Here is a 27,184-nt window from a genome sequence, read left to right on the forward strand (position 1 = left end):
GCTCTGCACACAGTAAGTGCTCAATAAATACTATCGAATAAATGAATGAATGAATTCCCATTTTACAGGTGAGGTGACTGAGGCCCAGTCTTGCCCAAGGTCACCCAACAGACAAGTGGTGGCTGGTAGAACCCAGATCCTCTGACTTATAGGTCTGTGCTCCTTCCACTAGGCCATGCTGCTTCCCAAGGCGCATTTTGCTGGGAATCCTGCGGCTTTTGGCAGAGGGACAGATTTGCAAAATGTCCAGCCTCCCTCCCTCACGTTAATCAGTGCCGGCCCCTCCACCTCTTGGCTCTGCTTTCTCCCTCCCATTACCCCTTTTCCTTAAGTCGGAGAAAAGGAGCAGAAGCTATACAAATGCCTGTGAAAAGTGAATGAGAAAGAAGCAAATTTTATTCAGTTTTTGAAAGGTCGGCAACCAGCGTTCTCTCGGGTCGATGCATCCACTAAATAGTGGGGTGGCTAAAACTTTGAAATCACAAATAGATTGAATAACCGCTGATTTTGCTCCCCCGCCGTCTTTACCCGGATGATTCTACCGCTTGGTTCAAAGGAGGTGGTGGCATCTCCACTAGAGATTTTGCTGAATGAAGATCCCACCCTGAACCTCTTGCTTTTTAGCCGGCAGATCCTTGTGCTGGCCCGGGAAAGGGGAGCTTTTCGCCTCCACTTCTAACTGGATTGGGCTACGGTGGCGTGGCATCTTTCTTGTTTCTAAATGTTGCTTTTTCCCAGTTCTGAACCTGCCCATTTCTTCAATCTTTCCCGGCCCCGTTTTTTCTCCGGTTACATCCTCAGGGATAGTTCCCCTCGGTTGAGAGATTCTATTTCGGAAAGCTCGGAGTTGTCGCAGAAGTAGACTTTTCCCGGTATAGTCTCTGCTAGCAAAGGAAAACAGATGGGATCAACGCCAAACAGTCCAATACTTTATAGCTGAACCTGTCACATCTTAATTAAATTTTCAGGATTGGGAGGAGATGCAGGTAATTGTGTACTTTTTTTTTTTTGCTTTCTTGGTTGCAGATGGCTAAATCGATCAAAATTTAGTAGATCTTGTTCCCTGACTTTCTCTCCAGCTAGGTGACGAGTGGTATAATTCTGCGCTCATAATTCTGGACAGGGAATAATTTTAGTGGTCAACTGGCCAAGCGGAACTTTTCCATAAACACTACTATCCTGCAAAATGGATTGCATGCTTCTCCCAATACTATATGTGTACGTGTGAACATATTAGAACACATTGATGATAACACTCTGCCTGTATTCCTCCAGACTGTAAGTTCACCGTGTGCAGGAACAGGTCTGCCAACTCTGGTATATTGTACTCTCCCAAGCGCTTAGTACAGTGCTTTGCACAGAGTAAGTGCTCAGTAAATACAAACTGATTTGATCGATATCTACTTACCGTTGCTATGTTTGTCCACCTTGTTGGTCTTAGATTGTAATCTCCCTGGAGGCAGGGACAGGGTTTGTACAGAGGGATAGACTTCTAGAGACTTCCAAGATTTTCAGGTGGAATGAATGGCTGTTTAACTCGTTACCCACACCCAGGGGAGACCAGAGCCTCTTCCTTAGCTTGCAGGGATGTGCCCGGTTGGATCCTTGGAGATTGTAAAGGCTGCAGTCTTCTTGCCTAACTTCTCTAATCTTCCTCATCTGGTTCTACTTCTCAGAGAAAGCTGCTGTGACCCAGAAAGAGGGGGTTTTCACTGAGCTCAGTGTAGGGACCTTCAGGAGGGTCCAGAGAGCAGATTGCTATCCTAGGGCGGTGGGGACGGTATGCTTTCAGAAGACCTCTGCTCCTATTCCTTGAAAGGGAAGAAGGAGAAGGCTAAAAGCTCAAAAATCTCCAGTGGCTGCCAGTCAATCTACGCATCAGGCAGAAACTCCTCACCCTGGGCTTCAAGGCTGTCCATCCATCCCCTCGCCCCCTCCTTCCTCACCTCCCTTCTCTCCTTCTCCAGCCCAGCCCGCACCCTCCGCTCCTCTGCTGCTAACCTCCTCACCGTACCTCGTTCTCGTCTGTCCCGCCATCGACCCCCAGCCCACGTCCTCCCCCGGGCCTGGAATGGCCTCCCTCTGCCCATCCGCCAAGCTAGCTCTCTTCCTCCCTTCAAAGCCCTACTGAGAGCTCACCTCCTACAGAAGGCCTTCCCACACTGAGCCCCCTTTTTCCTCTCCCCTTCCCCATCCCCCTGCCCTACTTCCTTCCCCTCCCCACAGCGCCTGTATATATGTTTGTACAGATTTTTTACTCTATTCTACTTGTACATATTTACTATTCTATTTATTTTGTCAATGATGTGCATCTAGCTTTACTTCTATTTATTCTGATGACTTGACACCTGACCACATGTTTTGTTCTGTTGTCTGTCTCCCCCTTCTAGACTGTGAGTCCGCTGTTGGGTAGGGACCGTCTTTATACGTTGCCAGCTTGTACTTCCCAAGCGGTTAGTCCAGTGCTCTGCACACAGTAAGTGCTCAATAAATACGACTGAATGAATGAAAGCTCTTGATAAAGATACAGCAGCTTACTCTATCCTCTTTCCTCTTCAAAGAGCCTAGTGGGTTTTGATATATGTAAATGCCCGCCCTTCCTTCTGCACCCACGTATGGGTGGCTAGAGATCCATCTTAACCAGGATGATAAAGGGCAACTGGGCACCGGTCTTGTTTAGTTTGTTGCTGCAAATCTGTGCCCTGGTGAGTCCCACAAAAATAAAGGTGAGTCAGTGTTGGGGATGGGACTGGTAGGAATGTTTATCGCTCTGGGGGAAAATGGATGTAGTCCTCTCTTTATGCCCTCCTGTGTAAAAATGGGAGAAGAAACCCAACGGTTAGGATCCCTAGAGTACTACTGAGAAGCAGTGTGGCCTGGAAGTTAGAGGACCTGGGTTCTAATTCCAAGCACCACCATTTGTCTGCTAGGTGACCCTGGGTAAGTTACTTTACTTTTCTGCACCTCAGTTTCCTCATCCTTAAAATAGGGATTAAATACTTGTTCCTCCTCCCTCTTAGGCTGTGAACCCCCCGTGGTACAGGGACTGTGTCCAATTTACCTACAGTGTACCCATCCCAGTGTTTAGCACATAGTAAGTGCTTAATAAAAAGCTTTATTGTTATTATTGCTATTGTTCGCCAGCTAGACTCTGAAGAGTGCCAAAGTTGGATTTAAGGTACCATGTTGCTGTTGAAAATAATGTACAACTTACTGGGAAATATCTCCTTGACATTTTGGGTCATTTTCCAGTACATCTTTTCCTTGAGTCAAATAATAACCCTGACATGCTTACCTTGGACTCGGGGGAGACAGTAGCGCTGTCTTCTGTTTCTCTTCTTCCTTAAGAAGTTGGGTCTCGTCCTCGTCATCCTCCTCGTCTTCCTCGTCCTCCTCATCCTCCTCGTCTTCCTCGTCCTCCTCATCCTCCTCCCCTCTATCTCCGGAACAGTTACTCGAGCTAGGGAGTAAATGACACATCTACTTATTAGACAGCCCTCCAAGAGCCAACCCAGTCAACCTCGAGGAGTCGTACCACTCTTGAGCCCATCAGGCTGACTGCTTCTCTGAACTAGATTCCAATTTCCACCGGTTCCCATGCACCCTCCCAGGAACAGAGAAGAGCTTTTTTCCAGCCTTCTCCCGAGCTCCCTCCCCATCCCACCCCTGGGTTCCAGTACAGTCAGACTTATGCCTTCCTCCCCTCTTCCTTCCATCTTTTCCCTTCCTTGCTTTCATCCCTACCAAGACTGTACACTGGAGAATCTTTCAGGAGGCTGGTTGACTATTCACTTAAAAAAAAAAGTGTTCAGCATTTACTATGTGCCAGGCACTATATTAATAATAATAATAATGATGGCATTTATTAAGCGCTTACTATGTGCAAAGCACTGTTCTAAGCGCTAGGGAGGTTACAAGGTGATCAGGTTGTCCCACGGAGGGCTCACAGCCTTAATCCCCATTTTCCAGATGAGGTAACTGAGGCCAAGAGAAGTAAACTGACTTGCGCAAAGTCACACAGCTGACAATTGGCGGAGCTGGGATTTGAACCCATGACCTCTGACTCCAAAGCCCATAGTCTTTATTAAGCGCTGGGTTAGGTACAAGTTAATCAGGTTGGACACAGTCCGTATCCCACAGGGGTTCATTGTCTTCATCCCCATATTGCAGATGAAGTAACTGAGGCACAGAGAAGTGACTTGCCCAAGGTCACACACAGCAGACAAACGGCCAAGATGGAATTAGAACCCAGGTCTTTTGACTTCCAGGCAGGTCATGCTGCTTCTCCACCTGCTTCAGCTGCAGGTGGAGCAGTGCTCCGTCGAGCGTGGCTCAGTGGAAAAAGCCCGGGCTTTGGAGTCAGAGGTCATGGCTTCAAACCCCTGCTCCACCATTTGTCAGCTGTGTGACTTTGGGCAAGTCACTTCACTTCTCTGGGCCTCAGTTCCCTCATCCGTAAAATGGGGATTAAGACTGTGAGCCCCCCGTGGGACAACCTGATCCCCTTGTAACCTCCCCAGCACTTAGAACAGTGCTTTGCACATAGTAAGCGCTTAATAAATGCCATTATTATTATTATTATATTTTTCTCGTCTCCTCTGTCCCCTCCTCCTGGGGACAGGCAAGAACATCTATCTCCATGTTTAGGACAACTGTTTTTCTCCTGTGCCTGCTTGGGGAAGGAGAAAGTGGGGAAAAGGAGGGAGAGCAGTTTGGGTTTACTGAGTGCTGAGTTCCAAACAATCATCATCATCATCAATCGCATTTATTGAGCGCTTACTATGTGCAGAGCACTGTACTAAGCACTTGGGAAGTACAAATTGGCAACATATAGAGACAGTCCCTACCCAACAGTGGGCTCACAGTCTAAAAGGGGGAGACAGAGAACAAAACCAAACATACTAACAAAATAAATAGAAGAGATATGTACAAGTAAAATAAATAAATAAATAAATAGAGTAATAAATATGTACAAACATATATACATGTGCTGTGGGGAAGGGAAGGAGGTAAGAAGGGGGGAATGGAGAGGGGGACGAGGGGGAGAGGAAGGAAGGGGCTCAGTCTGGGAAGGCCTCCTGGAGGAGGTGAGCTCTCAATAGGGCCTTGAAGGGAGGAAGAGAGCTAGCTTGGCGGAGGGGCAGAGGGAGGGCATTCCAGGCCCGGGGGATGATGTGGGCCGGGGGTCGATGGCGGGACAGGCGAGAACGAGGTACGGTGAGGAGATTAGTGGCGGAGGAGCGGAGGGTGTGGGCTGGGTTGGAGAAGGAGAGAAGGGAGGTGAGGTAGGAGGGGGCGAGGGGATGGACAGCCTGGAAGCCGAGGAGAGCCTTGAAGCCGATAACAATGATTATCTTTCCTGTGAATATAGTTTTGATCCCCTTCCTGTGTTCCTCTTTCTCCTCTTCCTTAAAATGTATGCCTGTAGGGACAAACTTTGCATTCTTAGAGTACCTAGTACTTTCACATTTGTCTTGAATAAATATCATCCATGACCGTAATCTTGACAATAAATTCGTCTGCTGTGTGACCTTGGGCAAGTCACTTAATTTCTCTGTGCTTGTTACCTCATCTGTAAAATGGGGATGAAGACTGCAAACCCTATATGGGACGTGGACTGCGTGCAGCCTGATTAACTTGTATCTACCCCAGCGCTTAGTACAGTGGCCGGCACATAGGAAGCACTTAACAAATACCATAAAAAATAAATAAATAATTGAACACTTTGGAGGAAAAAATACTCTCAAAATACAAAATATTACATTATTGGCTGCATCCCAGCCAACTGGTTTGATGGCTCCAGGATTCATCTGTGTCGATTCCTAGTCTCACACCACCAGCATCCCGGGTCTCCTGTTATCTTCAGCATGCAAGTCCAGTCAGCCATTGTCCCCTCACCCTGCCCTCCTGCTCTCTCCTGTTTCACTTCCACCATTTTCACCCTTCCCAATCACAACTTCACTCCCAGAACTGGTCCCCCTTCCAGGTTCCCGAGCAGTTTTAGGAGGATTCCTCAGAGACTCACTTCCAGTGATGACCCGCTTGTGTTTTCGCTGCTGCCTTTACCTTGGGTCTTTCCCCGGCTCTTGGTGGTCCTGTTCTGATTTCTGGAGCAGAGAAGTCCTTAGATCGATGAAAACTGTTGGGGGCTCTGGTCTGCCCCTTGGGTTCAATCCTTCATGCAGGCCTTGTCTTGGCCAAGCTGGTAAGAAGCTATCTCCCCTGGGAATAGGAAACAGTGTTTCAGGAACATTCAAGACAATTTCTTTGGATTATTCATTGGTATCAAGCTAAGGTTCCTAAAGACACGAGACCTCATCCACCTCCGATGAAACCGGCTACCTAACCCAAACCTTTCCTGATTTTTCAGTCTATTTTGTCCTAATAATATAATAATTGTGGTACTTAAGCACTTACTATGTGTCAAAAAGTATTCTAAGAGCCGGATAGATACCAGGTAATCAGGTTGGATTGAGTCCCCACAGTCCAAGTAGGAGGGGGAGCAGGCATTGAATCCCCATTTTGGACATGAGGAAACTGAGGCCCAGAGTAGTTAACAGATGTGTTCCCTGCCCATAATGAGCTTACAATTGTCCAGAGGGTGTCAACGTTGGGAGCTATGGGGGCAGAGAGGAAATAGATACCTCACCTATAAAATGGACTTAGTACCACCTGCCTCCCCCCATCTCACAAGGTTGTTGGGAGGATAAAATGAGGTTAATTGACCCAATAAGATAATTGACTTGAAAGCAGGTAGAAGCAGCATGGCTTCTTTTGAACTTTATCTTATTAGCTGACTTTAGGGGGATTTGCTACAACATTAGACCGAAGAAAACATTGTTTTGAGATCACGCAGATGGGTTTTTTATAGTTTAAGATCTTATCCTCTGGCAGGCTGGGCTGGTCAGAAATGTGCAAACTTTACACTCCTCCCTCACCCCATTGTTAGCCTGCTTGGATTTCAGGAATTGTCCTGGGGTCTCTCAAACTGTCAGAGGGTTGGGATGGACAAAACCAATGGGATGGAAGAGTCTATCAATCAGAAAGACATGTTGACATCAGAATTGGGCTCTGTGGGATAGGTGGAAGTTGGTTTTACAGACATCAGTCTTGCTGCACAAGGCAATCATCATCATCATCATCATCAGTGGTATTTATTGAGTGCCTACTCTGCGCGGAACCCTGAAGTAAGCACTTGGGAAAATACAACAGAGCTCATAGACGTTCCCTGCCCACAGCAAATTTACAGTCCAGAGGGGGGTAACAGACATTAATATAAATAATTTATAAATATTACAGTCTACAGGTGGGTTATTAATATAAATAATTTATAAATATATAATTTATAGGTATGTACAAAAGTGCTGTGGGGTGAAAATCAAATGCCCAAAGGCCACGGATCCAAGTGACCTTTGACCAATCCCTGCTGACTGGAGCTCGATATTTAAAGCCAAAGAGAAATTTTCCATTAGCAATTCAAAACAAAATAAAAACCAGTCCTGGCTCTGAACAGGCATGGTGAGCTGTCAACTCTCTGGCTGACCCAGATTGAGTAAAGCGAAGGATTAATAATCTGGACAATAGCCCTAGAAAAAGTTCACAAAATTTCCCCCTGTAAAAGGATCTAATTGAGCTTTAGAAAGAACCACTTGTACAAATCAGAGCGATCAGCTCTCTTCCTCCCTTCAAGGCCCTACTGAGAGCTCACCTCCTCCAGGAGGCCTTCCCAGACTGAGCCCCTTCCTTCCTCTCCCCCTCGTCCCCCTCTCCATCCCCCTCATCTTACCTCCTTCCCTTCCCCACAGCACCTGTATATATGGATATATGTTTGTACATATTTATTACTCTATTTATTTATTTTACTTGTACATATCTATTCTATTTATTTTATTTTGTTAGTATGTTTGGTTTTGTTCTCTGTCTCCCCCTTTTAGACCGTGAGCCCACTGTTGGGTAGGGACTGTCTCTATATGTTGCCAACTTGGACTTCCCAAGTGCTTAGTCCAGTGCTCTGCACACAGTAAGCGCTCAATAAATACGATTGATTGATTGATTGATTGATCACTTCAAAGAAGAAAAATGAACATTTCTCTTATGAGCAGTCTCTCCCCGTGTTCTTCTTCCATTTTTTTAATACCCAGATACAATCGTAACTGCCCAAGAATTCAGTGACTGCGACTGGTATTTATCGATCCCTTACTGTATGCAGAACACTGCACTAAACGCTTGCCACTAGTAACGTTAAAGTCCTCCATATTAAGAAGCCACAGAATCAGAGCTTGATTCCAAAATGACACCCCCTTCCACTGGGGCCTACCTGCTTCTCCTGACGTGGAGCTCCTTGGAGGAACAAAGCTTGTCAGTTGGCTCCATGTAGCACGAAGACATGGCCTTGGATTGCTTGGCACACAAGTTGACCAGCTGCTCCATAAGCTCGTCCTGCGATTTTGCTGCCACCCTTTCTGCACATTACCAAGGAAGAAGGCAAACACTAGGTGACGGCCCACCTTTGCCCCTTGTTCACAAACAAGGATTTGCTTAACAGGACAGCCAGGTTCTCCTAAGCCCGGGATCCAGGGAGCAAAGCAACAAAAGCACACGTCTTCTACTTCAAGGCTCAAAGCATTTCTCCGAGGCTTGGACGCCAACTAACCCAGCAGTCCCCGGTTTGGGTTGACCAGGACCATCCTGGTCATGCAGGGCACTGTACTCTGGATGCTTGGGGAGCGCACGAAAACAGAAGAAGGCACAGTCCCTCCGTGGAGGCTCATCAGACCTGCCAAGGCCCCCCGTCGATCGATAAATCCATCTGTCAGTGGTATTTATTGAGCACTTACTGGGTACAGAGTGCTTCGGAAAGTACAGTACAACAGAGTTGGTGGAATTGACTCCTGCTCACAAGAAGCTTAGAGTCTACAGCGGGAGACAGATGTTAAAGTAAATTACAGATCGGGAAACTAGTAAGGCTGGAGTAGCGGAGAATAGTCAGGATAATAATAAATTGTGGTACCTATCAAGCACTGGGATAGATACAGGACAACTGGATCAGATGCTGACCCTTTTTTATATGCCACTTCTTCAGCTCTGGAGCCACACATAAAAGCCTTAGACTTTGTGGGGCTGAGACTCTGCCCTTCTCCAAGAAATTTGCCCTCTCTTCACCTTGCCTGCCAGGCTGTGGAAGCCCCTGTCAGGAACTGGGAGCCATTCGGTTACCACCTTTCCCCACCACTCACTTTTGGTGCTGGGAAGTGGGGACTAAGCTTCGAGGGGCAGGGAATGTGTCTGTTAATTGTTGTACTCTCCCAAGTGCTTAGTAAGTACAGTGCTCTGCACACAGTAAGCACTCAATAAATGCAACTAAATGCATGAATGAGGGAGGGAGGAAGTGAGTACATGCAGGAGCGGCCATGAGGATGCTCGAGAGCAATGGCGCTATTTTGTTTCTCACCTGATGTGAATGCTTTTGTTTATTGCAAGTTTTTACAGTGAGAGAAGGAAGAGATTTGAAAGAAGGTCAGTAAGGAGGGGCACAAAGAGCTACAGCTCGAAGGGGGCAAGAGGATGAAAAATCTTGGGATGGCTTAGCAAGGAGAAGGAGAAAAAGAATTGAGGTGAACTGTCAGACGAATGCTAGCAAAAAGGGAGTGATGAGGTGAGATGGACTAAGATAAATAAATGGGGTAGGAGCTGCCATTGGGCTGCAGGAGACTAACTCAAGATCAGTGGCATGGGAGAGCCCTGAACAAGGTAATTCCTTGTTCCCTATTGGGAAAGGTAGACCTTGGCTTCGTGGGGGATCCGCTGCAGGGCATGAGGGTCTTCCCGAGTGATCGCCCCAGTCTTCCCGCTCCTTCAGGCTCCGAAGAATCCTGTCTAAATCCAATTGGTTGAGTTCCTGAAACAACAAAACCAGATAGCCCTTACATTATTACATAGGTAAGAAAGAACACTCCATTAAGACAGCTCTCTTGGTTTGGTGCAAGTGCTCTTAAGACTAGTAGTGGTAGTAATAATGGTATGTATTAAGCTAGCCCACTACGGGCAAAGCTCTGCAATAAAACCATGGTATTTACTGAGAGTTTACTGTGAGTTGAGCACTGTCATAAGCTCCTGGGAGCACAATATAACAGAGTTCGTGGACAGGTTCCTTGCCTGCAAGGAGCTCATACTGTAATGGGGAGACATGTTAAAGTAAATGACAGATATGTATATAAGTGCTATAAAGCACAGGGGTAATTATAAAGTAAACAAACCTCAGCTCCGACATGGACATATAAAACCAATGCCCCAGTTTGGCAAATAACAAACTTTCCCATTCATCCCTGGCAGTAAAGATTTAGGTCAGGGGGGAAAATGGTTAAGAAGGAGGCTTTCTTTTATCTCTTATCTTTCTCTTTCTTTTATCTCATCTTTCTCTTTCTCTTATCTCTTACCTTATCTTTACTAACCTGGGTACTGTTTAGGGAGAGGGCTGGCTGGAAGAATAGAGTTCGACATCTGTTAATTTTGGTGTTGCTACCACAAAACAAATATGCAAACTGTTCTCATGGAAAAATTCCATTTAGATTATCAGAGCCTTCATTTATCATCATCATCATCATCATCAATCGTATTTATTGAGCGCTTACTGTGTGCAGAGCACTGTACTAAGCGCTTGGGAAGTACAAGTTGGCAGCATATAGAGACAGTCCCTACCCAACAGTGGGCTCACAGTCTAAAAGGGGGAGACAGAGAACAAAACCAAACATACTAACAAAGTAAAATAAATAGAATAGATATGTACAAGTAAAATAAATAGAGTAAGAAATATGTACAAATATGTACATTTACTTAGATACCTTTCATAGTAACCACTGATAACTATTAACTCAGGATCTTGGGGTAATAGACTTCTAGACTGTGAGCCCACTGTTGGGTAGGGACCAGTCTCTATATGTTGCCAACTTGTACTTCCCAAGCGCTTAGTACAGAGCTCTGCACACAGTAAGTGCTCAATAAATACGATTGACTGATTAGTAGGTCGGATTAGTCACCTGTGCAGTCGCCCCATCAGGTTTATAGCTAGTCTTTTGGGGGGTGATCCGGGCCACTTTGGTTTGATGGGGAAGTGTAGGAGTGAGGAGAACTGATCAGTTTAAACAATGAAAATATATTAGAAAAAAGGGGCTTCTTTTCATGTGGTTTGCTAATGTTAATAACTCTTTATTCCCTGATAAAGCACCTGATTTTTTAAACGCCCTCCCCCCATAGCCTTTAAGTGAGCCATCAATAGTCAGAAGATTTCCCTTCCATTTAAACTGTAGCTAAGGACACAGTCCAAGATGTAGGGAGTGGGTTTCTTTGATCTTAAACCACTAAAATAACTGCTACTGTAAGGCAGAGTCTGTCTTCAACTACTCTAAGGAAAAACAAATTTTTGTAACAAAACAGCAAAGACCTCACAGAGCAGAACAAGAACTGTAAATGTCCACAATCAATCAATTCATCAGTGATATTTATTGAACACTTAGTATGTGCAGACCACTGTATCAAGTGCTTAGGAGAGTGTACAAAAGAGTTAGCAGACACATGCTTTACCCACAACAAGCTTACAGTCTAGAGGAGGAGTTTACTGTCTAATTCCCTGTTTGTAATTAATTTTAATGTCTGTCTCCCCTGGTAAACCTTAAGCTTCTTGAGGGCAGAGATTGTCACTTCCAACTCTTCAGTAAGGTACTTTCCCAGGCCCTGAGTACAGTAATCAGTCAATAAATACCACTGATTGATTCCATAATAATAATAATCCTTTCTCATACGGTCCTTGAGGACAAGGATTGTCTCTTCCAACTCTTCCGTGGTACTCTCCCAGGTGCAGAGTACAGTAAGCACTCAATAAATACCACTGATTGATTTCCTCCTCATTCCTAGAGAGCTCTTCGGTTTTCTACGCTGAATGGGTGAGGACCAGTAGTCAATTTGTAATGAAAGGGGTGACAGGCTGATGAACTGTCAATTCCTGAAGTGCCAGAATAAGTCCTCCAAGCACAGAAACTGCCCTTCTCTTTCACCCCTTCGGACCCAACACACAGGGATTAATTCAGAGGCCAAAATGATCATGCATTCAGTTAAAACAGCTACTACGGTGATTCCTAGTTGTTTTTTTTTAATGGTATTTATTAAGCGCTTATTATGAGCCAGGCACTGTACTTAAGCGCAGGGATAGATACGAGCTCATCAGGTTGGACACAGTCCCTGTCCCAAATGGGGCTCACAGTCTTAATCCCCAGTTTACAGATGAGGGAACTGAGGCACAGTGAAGTGACTTGCCCAAGGTCACACAGCAGACGAGTGGTGGAGTGGGGATTAGTCTACTAGGCTGCCCTGCTTCCAATCTCTCTCTCTGTCTCCCCACCCCTGCCATCTGTTTCCCCGCTCCTCTCTCGATATATCTATGTATATGAAGTTGTCCACAGAATTTGAAGATGATGCCACCGAGTGAAGTTTTCATCTACATGAATGCTGCCCAAAAGGCCGATATGGGGTGGACAGTCCTGACCACACCAGGTACCTATGAAGACTGTCTCTTGTTGTGTTGTACTAGCTGTTTGTAGCAATTGTGACTGTTCCTGATCCTGTGAAGACCCCAAAACTGGCCACAGACACCCAGAAAAACCTGTGTTAATACTGGGGAAGCGCTACAGGCCAGCCCAGAGTCCAAGGAAGGGTCCAGTGAGCCATATGAAACAGAAAATCCACCAAGAGCCAGTAATCATCAGGAAGCTGACAACAACAACAATAATAATAATGATGGTATTTGTTAAGCGCTTACTGTGTGCCAGGCACTGGACTAAGCACTGGGGTGGATACAAGCAAATTGGGTTGGACACAGTCCCTGTCCCACGTGGGGCTCACAGTCTCAATCATCATCTGCGGACGACCCTGGAGCAAAGCAGAGAGGCCCCTTTCCCTCCCCTTCCCCTGGAGAAAGGCTCAGGACTGTCTGTCTCCAGGTGAGGACAAATAAGGTGTGAAAGACTAGTGTTTGTGGTCCATGACAAAGCTCTGTGTCAGATCTAGCGGTGCCCTGTCTGATCCACTTCCCATCATCAATGAGGTAAAGCAGGGTTGCTAAGTAGGGCCAGCCCTCATCAATTAATTCTGCACAGCCATGCTGGAAGATACAACAAGGAACTGCAAATGCTGGTGTCAGAAACTCTCCCAACTCAGCAAGCCGTGAGCATCATTCAGAAGTTGCTCTGGGCAGTTGATTTCACCCTATCTTTAACTTTATTTTTCTGTCTGTCTCCCCCGGTAGGTTGCAATCCTCTTGCAGGCAGGAATCAGGTCTCACAAGCCCGCAACCTTTGTGTCATCCTTGACTCTGCTCTCTCATTCACCCCACACATCCAATCCATCACCAAAACCTGCCGGGCTCACCTCCGCAACATCGCCAAGATCCACCCTTTCCTCTCCATCCAAACCGCTACCTCGTTGATACAATCTCTCATCCTATCCCGACTGGATTACTGCATCAGCCTCCTCTCTGATCTCCCATCCTCCTGTCTCTCCCCGCTTCAGCCTATACTTCACTCTGCTGCCCGGATTATCTTTCTACAGAAATGCTGGGGGCATGTCACTCCCCTCCTCAAAAATCTCCAGTGGTTGCCTGTCAACCTTCGAATCAAGCAAACACTCCTCACTCTCGACTTCAAAGCTCTCCATCACCTCACCCCCTCCTACCTCACTTCCCTTCTCTCCTTCTACAGCCCAGCCCACATACTCCTCTGCTGCTAACCTCCTCACCTTGCCTCGTTCTCGCCTGTTCTACCGTCGACCCCTGACCACGTCCTACCTCTGGCCTGGAATGCCCTCCCTCCACACATCTGCCAAACTAGCTTTCTTCCTCCCTTCAAAGCCCTACTGAGAGGTCACCTCCTCCAGGAGGCCTTCCCAGACTGAGCCCCCCTTTTTCCTCTCCTCCTCCTCCCCTCCCCATCGCACCCCCTCCCTCCCTCTGCCCTACGCCCTTCCCCTCCCCACAGCACTTGTGTATATTTGTACATATTTATTACTCTATTTTATTAATGATGTGTATATAGTTATAATTCTATTTATTCTGATGGTATTGATACCTACTTGTTTTGTTTTGTTGCCTGTCTCCCCCTTCTAGACTGTGAGCCCGTTGTTAGGTAGGGGCCATCTCCATATGTTGCTGATTTGTGCACACAGTAAGTGCTCAATAAATACAATCAAATGAATGAATGAATACTAATGCTTTTAAACTCTCTCAAGCGCTTCTTACAGTGCTCGGATTGATAAACCGGAAGGTCAGTAACTTTAGCAACCTTAATGCTAAGGACATTAACCTTAGCATTAACACTCTACATGCTAAGCTCGTTATGGACAGGGAACATGTCTACCTACTCTGTTGTATTATACTCTCCCAAGTGCTTAGTACAGGGCTCTGCACACAGAAAGTGCTCATTAAATACCATTGATTGAAATACCAAAGATTGAATTAGGAATTTTTAATCCCAGCATCAAGGAGAACACTGCCCAAAGAGGCTTGTCTTTACAAAGAGGATGTAGCACATGAACGGGCCTCCTGGTGAGAGATACTGATGGCATCAGAAGCCATTTGTAGTGCCTACCTGGAAAGAAAGTAATGTCAGTCCTTTGGTCTTCTTGTCTGACATGGCTTCTTGCTCCTCTTCTGATCCAGTGCTTTGCTCTACCTGGTCATCCACAGACTTATAGGGAAGACATTTTGTGAACTCTGGCTTTTCTAAGGCCCCGAGAGAAGGTTTGAGAGTCTCCTTATGGAGGATGGTCGTTTTTATCATCTTCTTTCTCTCTCTTCTGGTAGCTTTCCAGTTTAACGACTCTGTGTCTTCTGTCAGGGGTGAGATATCAAAGCAAAAATGATCAGCTGCCTGACCTCTTTCCCAGGATTGGGTAGCGACGTCCTCTCCCTGGGGTCCTCCTGTCAGGTCTTGCACTGTAGATCGCTCAGAAAATTCCAACGAGTCGCCTTTCTGCCACTTGGGAGTTTCTTCTGGGATTCTGAGAAGAGCATCTGCCACCTTACTGTCCTGAGAAGGCCAGCCGATTTTCAGAGGTTGGATAATGTCCTTTTGTGGAATGGCTGAAAACTTCTGGCCTCCAATCCGGGCTTCTCTTAACTTCTTTATTGTTTCTTGCCTTTGCTATAAAGGAGAACAGTTACAACTTGAGTAAGAGAACTTCTGGGAATCCCCAAAGGCAAGGGAACGTGGCTGCGTCTATTTTGATTTCTTGGTGGGCTCAGCTCTCCTCTTTGAATCCTGTAGTGGGGAGCAACATAGCATCCTGGACCCAGAGAAAACCGACCTTCCTCTATCCCCGCTCATAGCCTCCCTAGCCACTAGCAGGAAAGCTTTGTGTTGTCATTCTACAATCAGCATGAGCTTCTGTGGGGATTCCTTAACCTAGAAATGCTATTTATCTGTGGCTGTTGGCTTGACCCTGGCCTGTCCCAGCCATGTCCCCTTTGTATGCCCCAAAGAGGTACGGCATGCAAGGGTGCATCTACATCATCATCATCAAGTGCTTAGTACGGTGCTTTTCACACAGTAAGCGCTCAGTAAATATGACTGAATGAATGCCGGGAACATTTTGGGAGCTGGTAGAAATGTTTACAGATTAAAAAAACAACAACAACCGAACTTCACTTGAAATTTGAGTTTTATATAGGGACGACGAGGGGTTATAGCCCCAGAGAAGAGAGAAAATAGGAAAAAGAGGGGACCACGCCTTGCAGTTCAGCTCTATCAAATCGCGCCCGATGCCGAGGACAAAAGCCAACCCTGAACGTCACCTGGACATCTAGATCATCTGGAGAAAGATCCGCCAGCTCTTCGGACAGATCGGGGATCAGGGTCGCTTCATCCCGTTGGAAAATGAACAGTTCTTCATCTTCACAATCGGACTGTCAACAAATACACATTTCATAGTGGTCCCTCAACAGAGGTGACTGACAAAGACATAGGAAACTGCATTACAGAGAATGACAACGCTCCTTGGACTTGTATTAATGATGGCACTTATTAAGCGCTTACTATGTGCAAAGCATTGTTCTAAGCGCTTCATCCCTGGGCACTTCCTGTCTGATCTAGAAGACGGGGCTGATCTTTGCCTTTGAATTCTTCTTCTGTCCACGTTTCACCTGCCAACGGCAAACTGTGTCTTGAGCACCTCTGTCCTAATCGATGCAGAGGTCAGAGGGAGCCTTGAGCAGATCTTTAACTGCACAGCATCAACAGAACACCAGGCAGCCAGAATTGTCTTGCAAATTGCAGTTTTTAGTCCTGTCCACAGCCATCAACATCTACCCCCTGGATGTGATATATGCAAGACTTGGAAGTTTAGCTGCTGTCGGAGGATCTGCGTCCCACTGTTTCAGCTGTTGGAAGAGACTGCCTCTGTGGACTCTCATCTGCCAATCAGACATAAAGTAGTCTTAGGTAGCTAAGTGAGAACAGCAGCAAGACTGAGAGCAGAAATTCTCGACTCTGAATGAATTAGGGTCTTACTATCAGAGGATCTGCGTCCCACCGCTTTAGCCATTGGAAGAGGCCTATGGACTCTCATCCATCAATCAGTCGCCAGACATAAAGTAGTCTTAGGTAGCTAAGATCGGTTCTCTGAGACTGAGAGCAGAAATTCTCGACTTTGAATGAATTAGGGTCTTATTTTGCACTTATTGGGGTGAAGCGCTAGGGTAGGCGTAAGATAAGCAGCTCAGGCATAATTTCGGTTTCACATGGTGCATGGTGATCTAAGAGATATGGAAAGCAGGCATTCATCCCCATTTTACACTGAGGCAAAGAGAGGTTAAGTAACTTGCGGCATGAGAAGTTTATGCTTCTTCAACTTAGTGGAAGAAACATGGCCTTGGAGTCAGAGCACCTGGGTTCTAATTCTGGCAACACAACTTGTCTGCTGGGTGACCTTGGGCAAGTCGCTTCTTTGTTCCTCAGTTACCTCATCTGTAAAATGGGAATTAAGACTGTGAGCCCCTCATGGGACATGGACTGTGTCCAAACTGATTAGTCTGTATCTATCCCAGGACTTAGTACAATGTTTGGCCCACAGTAAACTCTTAACAAATACCATTAAAACAGAAAACAAAAAAACTTGCCCAGGATCACACAGCAGGGAAGGAGCAGAGCCAGGATTAGAAACCAGGTCCTCTCTCAGGCCTATGCTCTTTCCACTAGGCGAAACTGCCTTTAAACCAAAAGGCTGTCATTTGAAAGGATAAAAATTGCACTTAAAGTGTTGGGGAAACACGCAGAGAGACTGGAAAGTGGGAGCTACAGCTATGTGGAAGGTTGGCAAGTGTGGCAATAATGTGGGAGCATTTCTGGGGGAGGAAAAGATATCATGGAACTCAGAGGCCATGACATGAACAGGAAGCCTTACTTACTGAAGAAGAATCCGAATCCAGAGATGGGAGCTGATCTTTTACTGAAGCTAGAATGGAGCCCCAGTTTGCTACTCTCTTTTCCTGGAAAGGAACTGGGGGGTGATTTGGTGGAGAACTTCGTTTGTCCTTTGTAGCCATGTGGAATCACTATTTAGACATCAAGTCAGCACAAAAATCATCCGAGAATAATCCTAAAAAAATTGGAGACAAAAATTCCACAGAGATCCACTGTTTAATAAGGGCCAGGGTTCTGGTGATTTAGTGTCTTTGCTGGTCTTTTGAAAATCACTACATGCTATGGATTTGTCACAAATATCTAATAAGGAAAATGGCAACATGGGGTCCAAGGCCCCTAGGGATATGGCAAAGTAGCATAGGGAGAACATATATAATATGTGATATATAAAGGAAACTCCTGGGTCCTAGCAAGAAACGGCAATAGCAGAAATTACCTTGCTTAGAGCTACTGGCTCCGAGGTACTAAAGGAGCGGTTTGCTCTCGTCACTCACTGTAGTTGCTGCTGCCTTCTCCTTCACCAGAAGAATAGTTCATCTCTGGTAGGTATTTTGGTATAAAGGGGAGTCTGCACGGTGGGAAGTATAGGAGGCAGGAGGGCCTGGATGTGAGAGAGGGGGATGGAATGGGAAGGAGGTGCTTCGGGTGAAACCTTGTGTTTGCAAGGGTACAGTTTCGAAAAATGGTTGCCATTATAGAATATTGCATGAAGCTTTTGTTTCTTGCTTGCACTTTTTCTTTGAACTCCTACAAGTACAGCCTTGCAAAGGTAATTCCACCCCTCAAACTGTAATATCCCTCAAAATCTGCACTGTCTCCATCCACATTCTCTTCCAGTCTGTAGCCAAACCCAACCGTCTCAGCACACACCCTAACACTCGGTGAGAGTCTCTCAAACTGGGGAATGAGAGCCTCGGCTGGAAGCTCCCTGTGGGCAGGGAATGTGTTCACCAACTCTGTGATATTGATCTATTGTACTCTCCCAAGCTCTTTGTACAATACACTGCACACAGAAAGTGCTCAATCAATATGATTGATTGACTTCTGAAAGTACATCGTGGCCTGGGCTGAATTTTTACGGCAGGGCCCGGTCCAGTCAAATCTGATCAGAGTGTGGTCTGAATCCAGTTTGACATTTCTTTCCATTTTGGGCTGGCTGCACAGCTTCTAGGTGTACGAGGCTCTGCGTAAAAATAATTTGTGTTATTTCTTAAGTGCTCATTGTGTGCCGAGTATTGTACTAAGCACTAGGGGAAGATACAATATGTGCCAATCAGACACAGTTCCTCTCCCACATAGGGCTCACGGTCTCAGTAGGAGGGAGAACAGCTATTGAGTCCCCATTTTACAGCTGAGGAAACTGAGGCCCTGAGAAGTTCAGTGACTTGCCCAAGGTCACCCAGCAGGTGACAGAGCTGGGATTAGAACCCAGGTCCTCTGTTTCCTTGGGTTGTGGTCTTTCCACTAGGCCATGTTGCTTCTCATTCATTCATTCATTCAATCGTATTTATTGAGCGCTTACTGTGTGCACAGTAAGCGCTTGGGAAGTACAAGTTTGCAACATATAGAAACGGCCCCTACCCAACAGCGGGCTCGAGTCTAGAAGGGGGAGACAGGCAACAAAACAAAACATATAAACCAAATAAAATAAATAGAATAAATACGCACAAGTACCTGTGTACATATACACCAGTATATGTACAAGATAAATGCTTGGATCAGCATGGCAGCAGTTTGGATGGAGAAGAGGAGACAGATTTTAAGGGTATCGTGATAGTAGCCCCTCTCATGATTGCACCTGGATTTTTTCCAGTCCTGTACCAGTCTTCTCATCTGTTCTGTCGGCATGTTTGCCGCTGAGATTTGTAATTCTAGCACTATGTGCCAGAGTAAAAGGCATCACATGTGTATGTGGGCACCACGACTTGTTTGCTGGCAGTTGGGCCCTACCCAAACTGACTCTTGTGTTGCCCACAGTTACAACTCCTTTGCATTCAAAGCACCGTGACCCGAGCTAACCAGCTAATTTTAAGCTCCCCACTTCGGACGGAGTCCAGCCAGCGTTTTTTTCAGAGCTGGGCTAAACCCAAGTTGACTCAGGAGTAATCAGCTTGGCTCAGTGGAAGGAGCGTGGGCTTGGGAGCCAGAGGTCATGGGTTCAAATCCCGGCTCCGCCACTTGGCAGCCGTGTGACTTTGGGCAAGTCACAACTTCTCTATGCCTCAGTTCCCTCAGCTGTAAAATGGGGATTAAGACTGTGAGCCCCACTTGATCACCTTGTATCCTCCCCAGCGCTTAGAACAGTTGTTGGCACATAGTAAGCGCTTAACAAATGCCATCATCATTATTATTATTGTTATTAATCAATCAATCAATCATGTTTACTGAACACTTTCCAGGTGCAGAACACTTTATACTATACACTAAGCGCTTAGGAGCGTACACTAGAACAGAGTTCATTCATTCAATCATTCAAACATATTTACTGAGCGCTTACTGTGTGCAGTAATATTTATTTATTTATTTTACTTGTACATATCTATTTTATTTATTTTATTTTGTTAGTATGTTTGGTTTTGTCTCCCCCTTTTAGACTGTGAGCCCACTGTTGGGTAGGGACTGTCTCTATATGTTGCCAACTTGTACTTCCCAAGCGCTTAGTACAGTGCTCTGCACACAGTAAGCGCTCAATAAATACGATTGATGATGATGATGATGATGCAGAGCACTGTACTAAGCGCTTGGGAAGTCCAAGTTGGCAACATAGAGAGACGGTCCCTACCCAACAGCGGGCTCACAGTCTAGAAGAGTTGGTGAACACTCATCCCTGACCCCAAGGAGCTTAAAGAAGTTTGGGAAAGGAATAAAGAATGGGGTTTAAGTATCAGGAAACGAACAGGGCCTGGGGAGCATTGTGAGGAAGAAGGTTACTGAAGGTTACCTCCTCATCATCATCAATCGTATTTATTGAGCGCTTACTATGTGCAGAGCACTGTACTAAGCGCTTGGGAAGTACAAATTGGCAACATCTAGAGACAGTCCCTACCCAACAGTGGGCTCACAGTCTAAAAGGGGGAGACAGAGAACAAAACCAAACATACTAACAAAATAAAATAGAATAGATATGTAGAAATAAATTAAATAAATAAATAGAGTAAAAAAATATGTACAAACATATATATATATATATATACAGGTGCTGTGGGGAAGGGAGGGAGGTAAGATGGGGGGATGGAGCCTTAATAAAGAAAAACACAGTACGCAAAGTGGAAGCGGATTAGCATTGATTATTTCTGAGGGAACAAGTGGAGCATTTTCCATCGGGGGGTAACCCGGATTCTCCCTCTTCTTTCCCTTCTCCCCACAGAGCGGGCTGGTCGGTGGGTTGCTATGGCAACCAGACGCCACCGGTCCTCATTCATTCGTTCAATCGTATTTATTGAGCGCTTACTATGTGCAGGGCACTGGACTAAGCGCTTAGGAAATACAAGTCGGCAACGTATAGAGACGGTCCCTACCCAAAAACAGGCTCACAGTCTAGAAGGGGGAGACAGGCAACAAAATAAAACATGTTGCCAGGTGTCAAAATTGTCAGAACAAACAGAATTAAAGCTATAGCATTACAGCATTCGTTCAATCGTATTTATTGAACGCTTACTGGGTGCACGGCACTATACTAAGCGCTTGGAAAGTACAATTCGGCAACACTCGAGAAGGAGCATAGCTCAGTGAAAAGAGCCTGGGCTTTGGTGTCAGAGGTCATGGGTTCATATCCCGGCTCTGCCAACTGTCAGCTGTGTGACTTTGGGCAAGGCACTTCATTCATTCAGTCATTCAATCGTATTTATTGAGCATTTATTGAGCATTACTGTGTGCAGGGCACTGTACTAAGCGCTTGGGAAGTACAAGTTGGCAACATATAGAGACGGTCCCTACCCAACAGCGGGCTCACATTTCACTTCTCTGGGCCTCAGTTCCCTCAACTGTAAAATGGGGGTGAAGACTCTGAGCCCCCCGTGGGATAACTTGATCACCCTGTCACCTCCCCAGCACTTAGAACAGTGCTTCGCACATAGTAAGCGCTTAACAAATGCCATCATTATTATTACTATTTCTCTGGGCCTCAGTTCCCTCAACTGTAAAATGGGGGTGAAGACTGTGGGCCCCCCGTGGGACAACCTGATCACCCTGTAACCTCCCCAGCGCTTAGCACATAGTAAGTGCTTAACAAATGCCATCATTATTATTACTATTTCTCTGGGCCTCAGTTCCCTCATCTGTAAAATGGGGGTGAAGACTGTGAGCCCCCCGTGGGACAACCTGATCACCCTGTAACCTTCCCAGCGCTCAGAACAGTGCTTTGCACATAGTTAGCGCTTAACAAATATCAACATTATTATTACTCTCTGTGCCTCAGTTCCCTCAACTGTAAAATGGGGGTGAAGACTGTGAGCCCCTCGTGGGACAACCTGATCACCTTGTACCCTCCCCAGCACTTAGAACAGTGCTTTGCACATAACAAGCGCTTAACAAATGCCATCATTATTATTATTTCTCTGGGCCTCAGTTCCCTCAACTGTAAAATGAGGGTGAAGACAGTGGGCCCCCCGTGGGACACCCTGATCACCCTGTCACCTCCCCAGCGCTTAGTACAGTGCTTTACACATAGTTAGCGCTTAACAAATGCCATCGTTATTATTATCGTTTCTCTGGGCCTCAGTGACCTCATCTGTAAATTAGGGGTGAAGACTGTGAGCCCCCCGTCGGACAACTTGATCACCTTGTCACCTCCCCAGCGCTTAGAACGGTGCTTTGCACATAGTAAGCAATTAACAAATGCCATCATCATTATTATTATTTCTCTGGGCCTCAGTTCCCTTATCTGTAAAATGGGGGTGAAGACAGTGGGCCCCTCGTGGGACAACCTGATCACCCTGTCACCTCCCCAGCGCTTAGCACATAGTAAGCGCTTAACAAATGCCATCATTATTATTATTATTTCTCTGTGCCTCAGTTCCCTTATCTGTAAAATGGGGGTGAAAACTTTGAGCCCCTCGTGGGACAACCTGGTCACCTTGTACCCTCCCCAGCGCTTAGAACAGTGCTTTGCACATAGTAAGCGCTTAACAAATGCCATCATTATTATTACTATTTCTCTGGGCCTCAGTTCCCTCAACTGTAAAATGGGGGTGAAGACTGTGAGCCCCCCATTGGACAACTTGATCACCTTTGCACAAAGTGCTTAACAAATGCCATCATTATTATTATTATTTCTTTGGGCCTCAGTTCCCTCATCTGTAAAATGGGGGTGAAGACTGTGGGCCCCCCGTGGGACAACCTGATCACCCTGTCACCTCCCCAGTGCTTAGAACAGTGCTTTGCACATAGTAAGCGCTTAACAAATGCCATCATTATTATTACTATTTCTCTGGGCCTCAGTTCCCTCAACTGTAAAATGGGGGTGAAGACTGTGAGCCCCCCGTGGGACAACCTGATCACCTTGTAACCTCCCCAGCGCTTAGAACAGTGCTTTGCACATAGTGCATAATATACGCCATCATCATTATTATTTCTCTGGGCCTCAGTTCCCTCAACTGTAAAACGGGGGTGAAAACTGTGAGCCCCTCGTGGGACAACCTGATCACTTTGTACCCTCCCCATAGAACAGTGCTTTGCACATAGTGCATAATAAACGCCATCATTATTATTATTTCTCTGGGCCTCAGTTCCCTCATCTGTAAAATGGGGGTGAAGACTGGGCCCCCCGTGGGACAACCTGATCACCCTGTAACCTCCCCAGTGCTTAGAACAGTGCTTTGCACATAGTAAGCGTTTAACAAATGCCATCATCATTATTACTATTTCTCTGGGCCTCAGTTCCCTCAACTGTAAAATGGGGATGAAGACTGTGGGCCCCCCGTGGGACAACTTGATCACCCTGTAACCTCCCCAGCGCTTAGAACGGTGCTTTGCACATAGTGCATAATATAAGCCATCATTATTATTACTATTTCTCTGGGCCTCAGTTCCCTCAACTGTAAAATGGGGATGAAGACTGTGAGCCCCCCGTGGGACAACTTGATCATCGTGTAACCTCCCCAGCGCTTAGAACAGTGCTTTGCACATAGTAAGCACTTAACAAATGCCATCAGTATTATTATTACTATTTCTCTGGGCCTCAGTTCCCTCAACTGTAAAATGGGGGTGAAGACTGTGGGCCCCCCGTGGGACAACCTGATCACCCTGTCACCTCCCCAGCGCTTAGAACAGTGCTTCGCACATAGTAAGCGCTTAACAAATGCCATCATTATTATTACTATTTCTCTGGGCCTCAGTTCCCTCAACTGTAAAATGGGGGTGAAGACTGTGAGCCCCCCGTGGGACAACTTGATCACCTTGTCACCTCCCCAGTGCTTAGAACAGTGCTTTGCACATAGCGCATAACAAACGCCATCATTATTATTATTATTTCTCTGGGCCTCAGTTCCCTCAACTGTAAAATGGGGGTGAAGACTGTGGGCCCCCCGTGGGACAACCTGATCACCCTGTCACCTCCCCAGCGCTTAGCACAGAGTAAGCGCTTAGCAATGCCATCACTATTATTACTATTTCTCTGTTCCTCAGTTCCCTCACCTGTAAAATGGGGGGGTGAAGACTGTGGGCCCCCCGTGGGACAACCTGATCCCCCTGTCACCTCCCCAGCGCTTTGCACATAGTAAGCGCTTAACAAATGCCATCATCATTATTACTATTTCTCTGGGCCTCAGTTCCCTCAACTGTAAAATGGGGGTGAAGACTGTGGGCCCCCCGTGGGACAACCTGATCACCCTGTCACCTCCCCAGCCCTTAGAACAGCGCTTTGCACATAGTGCATAATAAACACCATCATTATTATTATTTCTCTGGGCCTCAGTTCCCTCAACTGTAAAATGGGGACGAAGACTGTGAGCCCTCCATGGGACAACCTGATCACCTTGTCACCTCCCCAGCACTTAGAACAGTGCTTTGCACATAGTAAGCGCTTAATAAATGCCATCATTATTATTATTACTCTCTGTGCCTCAGTTCCCTCAACTCTAAAATGGGGGGTGAAGACTGTGGGCCCCGTGTGGGACAACCTGATCACCCTGTCAGCGCTTAGAACAGTGCTTTGCACATAGAAAGCACTTAACAAACACCATCATTATTATTATTATTTCTCTGGGCCTCAGTTCCCTCAATTGTAAAATGGGGATGAAGACTGGGTGCCCCCCGTGGTACAACCTGATCACCTTGTCACCTCCCCAGGGCTTAGAATGCTGCTTTGCACATAGTAAGCGCTTAACAAATGCCATCATTATTAATACTATTTCTCTGGGCCTCAGTTCCCTCAACTGTAAAATGGGGGGTGAAGACTGTGGGCCCCCCGTGGGACAACCTGATCACCTTGTCACCTCCCCAGCGCTTAAAACAGTGCTTTGCACATAGTGCATAATAAACGCCATCATTATTATTATTTCTCTGGGCCTCAGTTCCCTCAACTGTAAAATGGGGGTGAAGACTGTGAGCCCCCCGTGGGACAACCTGATCACCTTGTAACCTCCCCAGCGCTCAGAACGGTGCTTTGTGCATAGTAAGCGCTTAACAAATGCCATCATTATTATTATTATTTCTCTGGGCCTCAGTTCCCTCAACTGTAAAATGGGGACGAAGACTGTGAGCCCCCCGTGGGACAACCTGATCACCCTGTCACCTCCCCAGCGCTTAGAACAGTGCTTCGCACACAGTAAGCGCTTAACAAATGCCATTATTATTATTATTATTATTATTTCTCTGGGCCTCAGTTCCCTCAACTGTAAAATGGGGGTGAAGACTGTGAGCCCCCCGTGGGACAACTTGATCACCTTGTCACCTCCCCAGCGCTTAGAACAGTGCTTTGCACATAGTAAGCGCTGAACAAATGCCATCATTATTATTATTATTACTCTCTGTGCCTCAGTTCCCTCATCTGTAAAATGGGGGTGAAGACAGTGGGCCCCCTGTGGGACAACCTGATCACCCTGTCACCTCCCCAGCGCTTAGCACATAGTAAGCGCTTAACAAATGCCATCATTATTATTATTATCTCTCTGTGCCTCAGTTCCCTTATCTGTAAAATGGGGGTGAAAACTGTGAGCCCCTCGTGGGACAACCTGGTCACCTTGTACCCTCCCCAGCGCTTAGAACAGTGCTTTGCACATAGTAAGCACTTAACAAATGCCATCATTATTATTATTATTTCTCTGGGCCTCAGTTCCCTCGTCTGTAAAATGGGGGGTGAAGACTGTGGGCCCCCCGTGGGACAACCTGATCACCCTGTCACCTCCTCAGCGCTTAGAACAGTGCTTTGCACATAGTAAGCGCTTAATAAACGCCATCATTATTATTATTATTTCTCTGGGCCTCAGTTCCCTCACCTGTAAAATGGGGGGGTGAAGACTGTGGGCCCCCCGTGGGACAACCTGATCACCCTGTCACCTCCCCAGCGCTTAGAACAGTGCTTCGCACACAGTAAGCGCTTAACAAATGCCATTATTATTATTATTATTATTATTATTTCTCTGGGCCTCAGTTCCCTCAACTGTAAAACGGGGGCGAAGACTGTGAGCGCCCCGTGGGACAACCTGATCACCCTGTCACCTCCCCAGCGCTTAGAACAGTGCTTTGCACATAGTAAGTGCTTGATAAACGCCATTATTATTATTATTATTTCTCTGGGCCTCAGTTCCCTCATCTGTAAAATGGGGGTGAAGACTGTGGGCCCCCCGTGGGACAACCTGATCACCCTGTCACCTCCCCAGCGCTTAGCACATAGCAAGCGCTTAACAAATACCATCGTTATTATTACTATTTCTCTGGGCCTCAGTTCCCTCAACTGTAAAATGGGGTGAAGACTGTGGGCCCCCCGTGGGACAACCTGATCACCCTGTCACCTCCCCAGCGCTTAGCACATAGTAAGCGCTTAACAAATGCCATCATTACTATTATTATTACTCTCTGTGCCTCAGTTCCCTCATCTGTAAAATGGGGGGTGAAGACTGTGGGCCCCCCGTGGGACAACCTGATCACCCTGTCACCTCCCCAGCGCTTAGAACAGTGCTTCGCACACAGTAATTGCTTAACAAATGCCATCATTATTATTACAATTTCTCTGGGCCTCAGTTCCCTCAACTGTAAAATGGGGGTGAAGACTGTGGGCCCCCCGTGGGGCAACCTGATCACCCTGTCACCTCCCCAGCGCTTAGCACATAGTAAGCGCTTAACAAATGCCATCATAATAATTATTATTACTCTCTGTGCCTCAGTTCCCTCATCTGTAAAATGGGGGGTGAAGACTGTGGACCCCCCGTGGGACCACCTGATCCCTCTGTCACCTCCCCAGCGCTTAGCACATAGTAAGCGCTCAACAAATGCCATCGCCATTATTACTATTTCTCTGGGCCTCAGTTCCCTCAACTGTAAAATGGGGGTGAAGACTGTGGGCCCCCCTTGGGACAACTTGATCACCCTGATCACCTCCCCAGCGCTTAGAACAGTGCTTGGCACATAGTAAGCGCTTAATAAACGCCATCATTATTATGATTATTATTATTTCCCTGAGCCCCCGCTAACCTTGGGGGTCCCAGGGGGCCGAAGGCCCGTCCGTGAGGCGGCTTCTCCTCACGGCCCAACCGCCCGCCCTGCTTCCCTCAGAAGCCCCG

The 27,184-nt window shown here is 46.5% G+C and overlaps 1 protein-coding gene across 6 annotated transcripts; it reads right to left on the reverse strand.

Moving 5' to 3' along the window:
• Window positions 1–384: 384 nt before the first annotated feature.
• On the reverse strand, window positions 385–27,166 carry C11H16orf71 (chromosome 11 C16orf71 homolog). Of its 6 annotated transcripts, XM_038753911.1 has the most exons (11): window positions 27,096–27,156; window positions 17,902–18,066; window positions 17,450–17,640; window positions 15,839–15,949; window positions 14,634–15,188; window positions 9,784–9,898; window positions 8,318–8,462; window positions 6,067–6,222; window positions 3,412–3,460; window positions 3,296–3,366; window positions 385–884 (listed from the first exon to the last, which is right to left on the reverse strand). In XM_038753911.1, exons 3-11 carry the CDS (start codon window positions 17,585–17,587, stop codon window positions 575–577), a joined length of 1,650 nt encoding a protein of 549 aa, XP_038609839.1. In that variant the 5' UTR covers window positions 17,588–17,640; window positions 17,902–18,066; window positions 27,096–27,156; the 3' UTR covers window positions 385–574. The 6 variants fall into 6 exon arrangements, with proteins under 6 accessions (XP_038609839.1, XP_038609838.1, XP_038609836.1 ...); XM_038753910.1 differs by having other exon boundaries at window positions 385–881; window positions 3,296–3,460; XM_038753908.1 differs by having other exon boundaries at window positions 3,296–3,460.
• Window positions 27,167–27,184: the final 18 nt, after the last annotated feature.

The sequence above is a fragment of the Tachyglossus aculeatus genome, chromosome 11, assembly GCF_015852505.1.
Source record: "Tachyglossus aculeatus isolate mTacAcu1 chromosome 11, mTacAcu1.pri, whole genome shotgun sequence".
Classification (NCBI taxonomy): Eukaryota; Metazoa; Chordata; class Mammalia; order Monotremata; family Tachyglossidae; genus Tachyglossus; species Tachyglossus aculeatus.

What these genes read in the sequence shown, in the direction of transcription:
- C11H16orf71 (XM_038753909.1), bottom strand. Translation starts at nt 17,587, where the DNA reads ATGGCTACAAAGGACAAACGAAGTTCTCCACCAAATCACCCCCCAGTT. An exon ending in GGATCCCCCACGAAGCCAAG is followed by an intron (nt 8,463 to 9,783) that starts GTCTACCTTTCC and finishes GGTAATGTGCAG; the next exon opens with AAAGGGTGGCAGCAAAATCG. An exon ending in CTGTCTCCCCCGAGTCCAAG is followed by an intron (nt 885 to 3,295) that starts GTAAGCATGTCA and finishes TTCCTTTGCTAG; the next exon opens with CAGAGACTATACCGGGAAAA.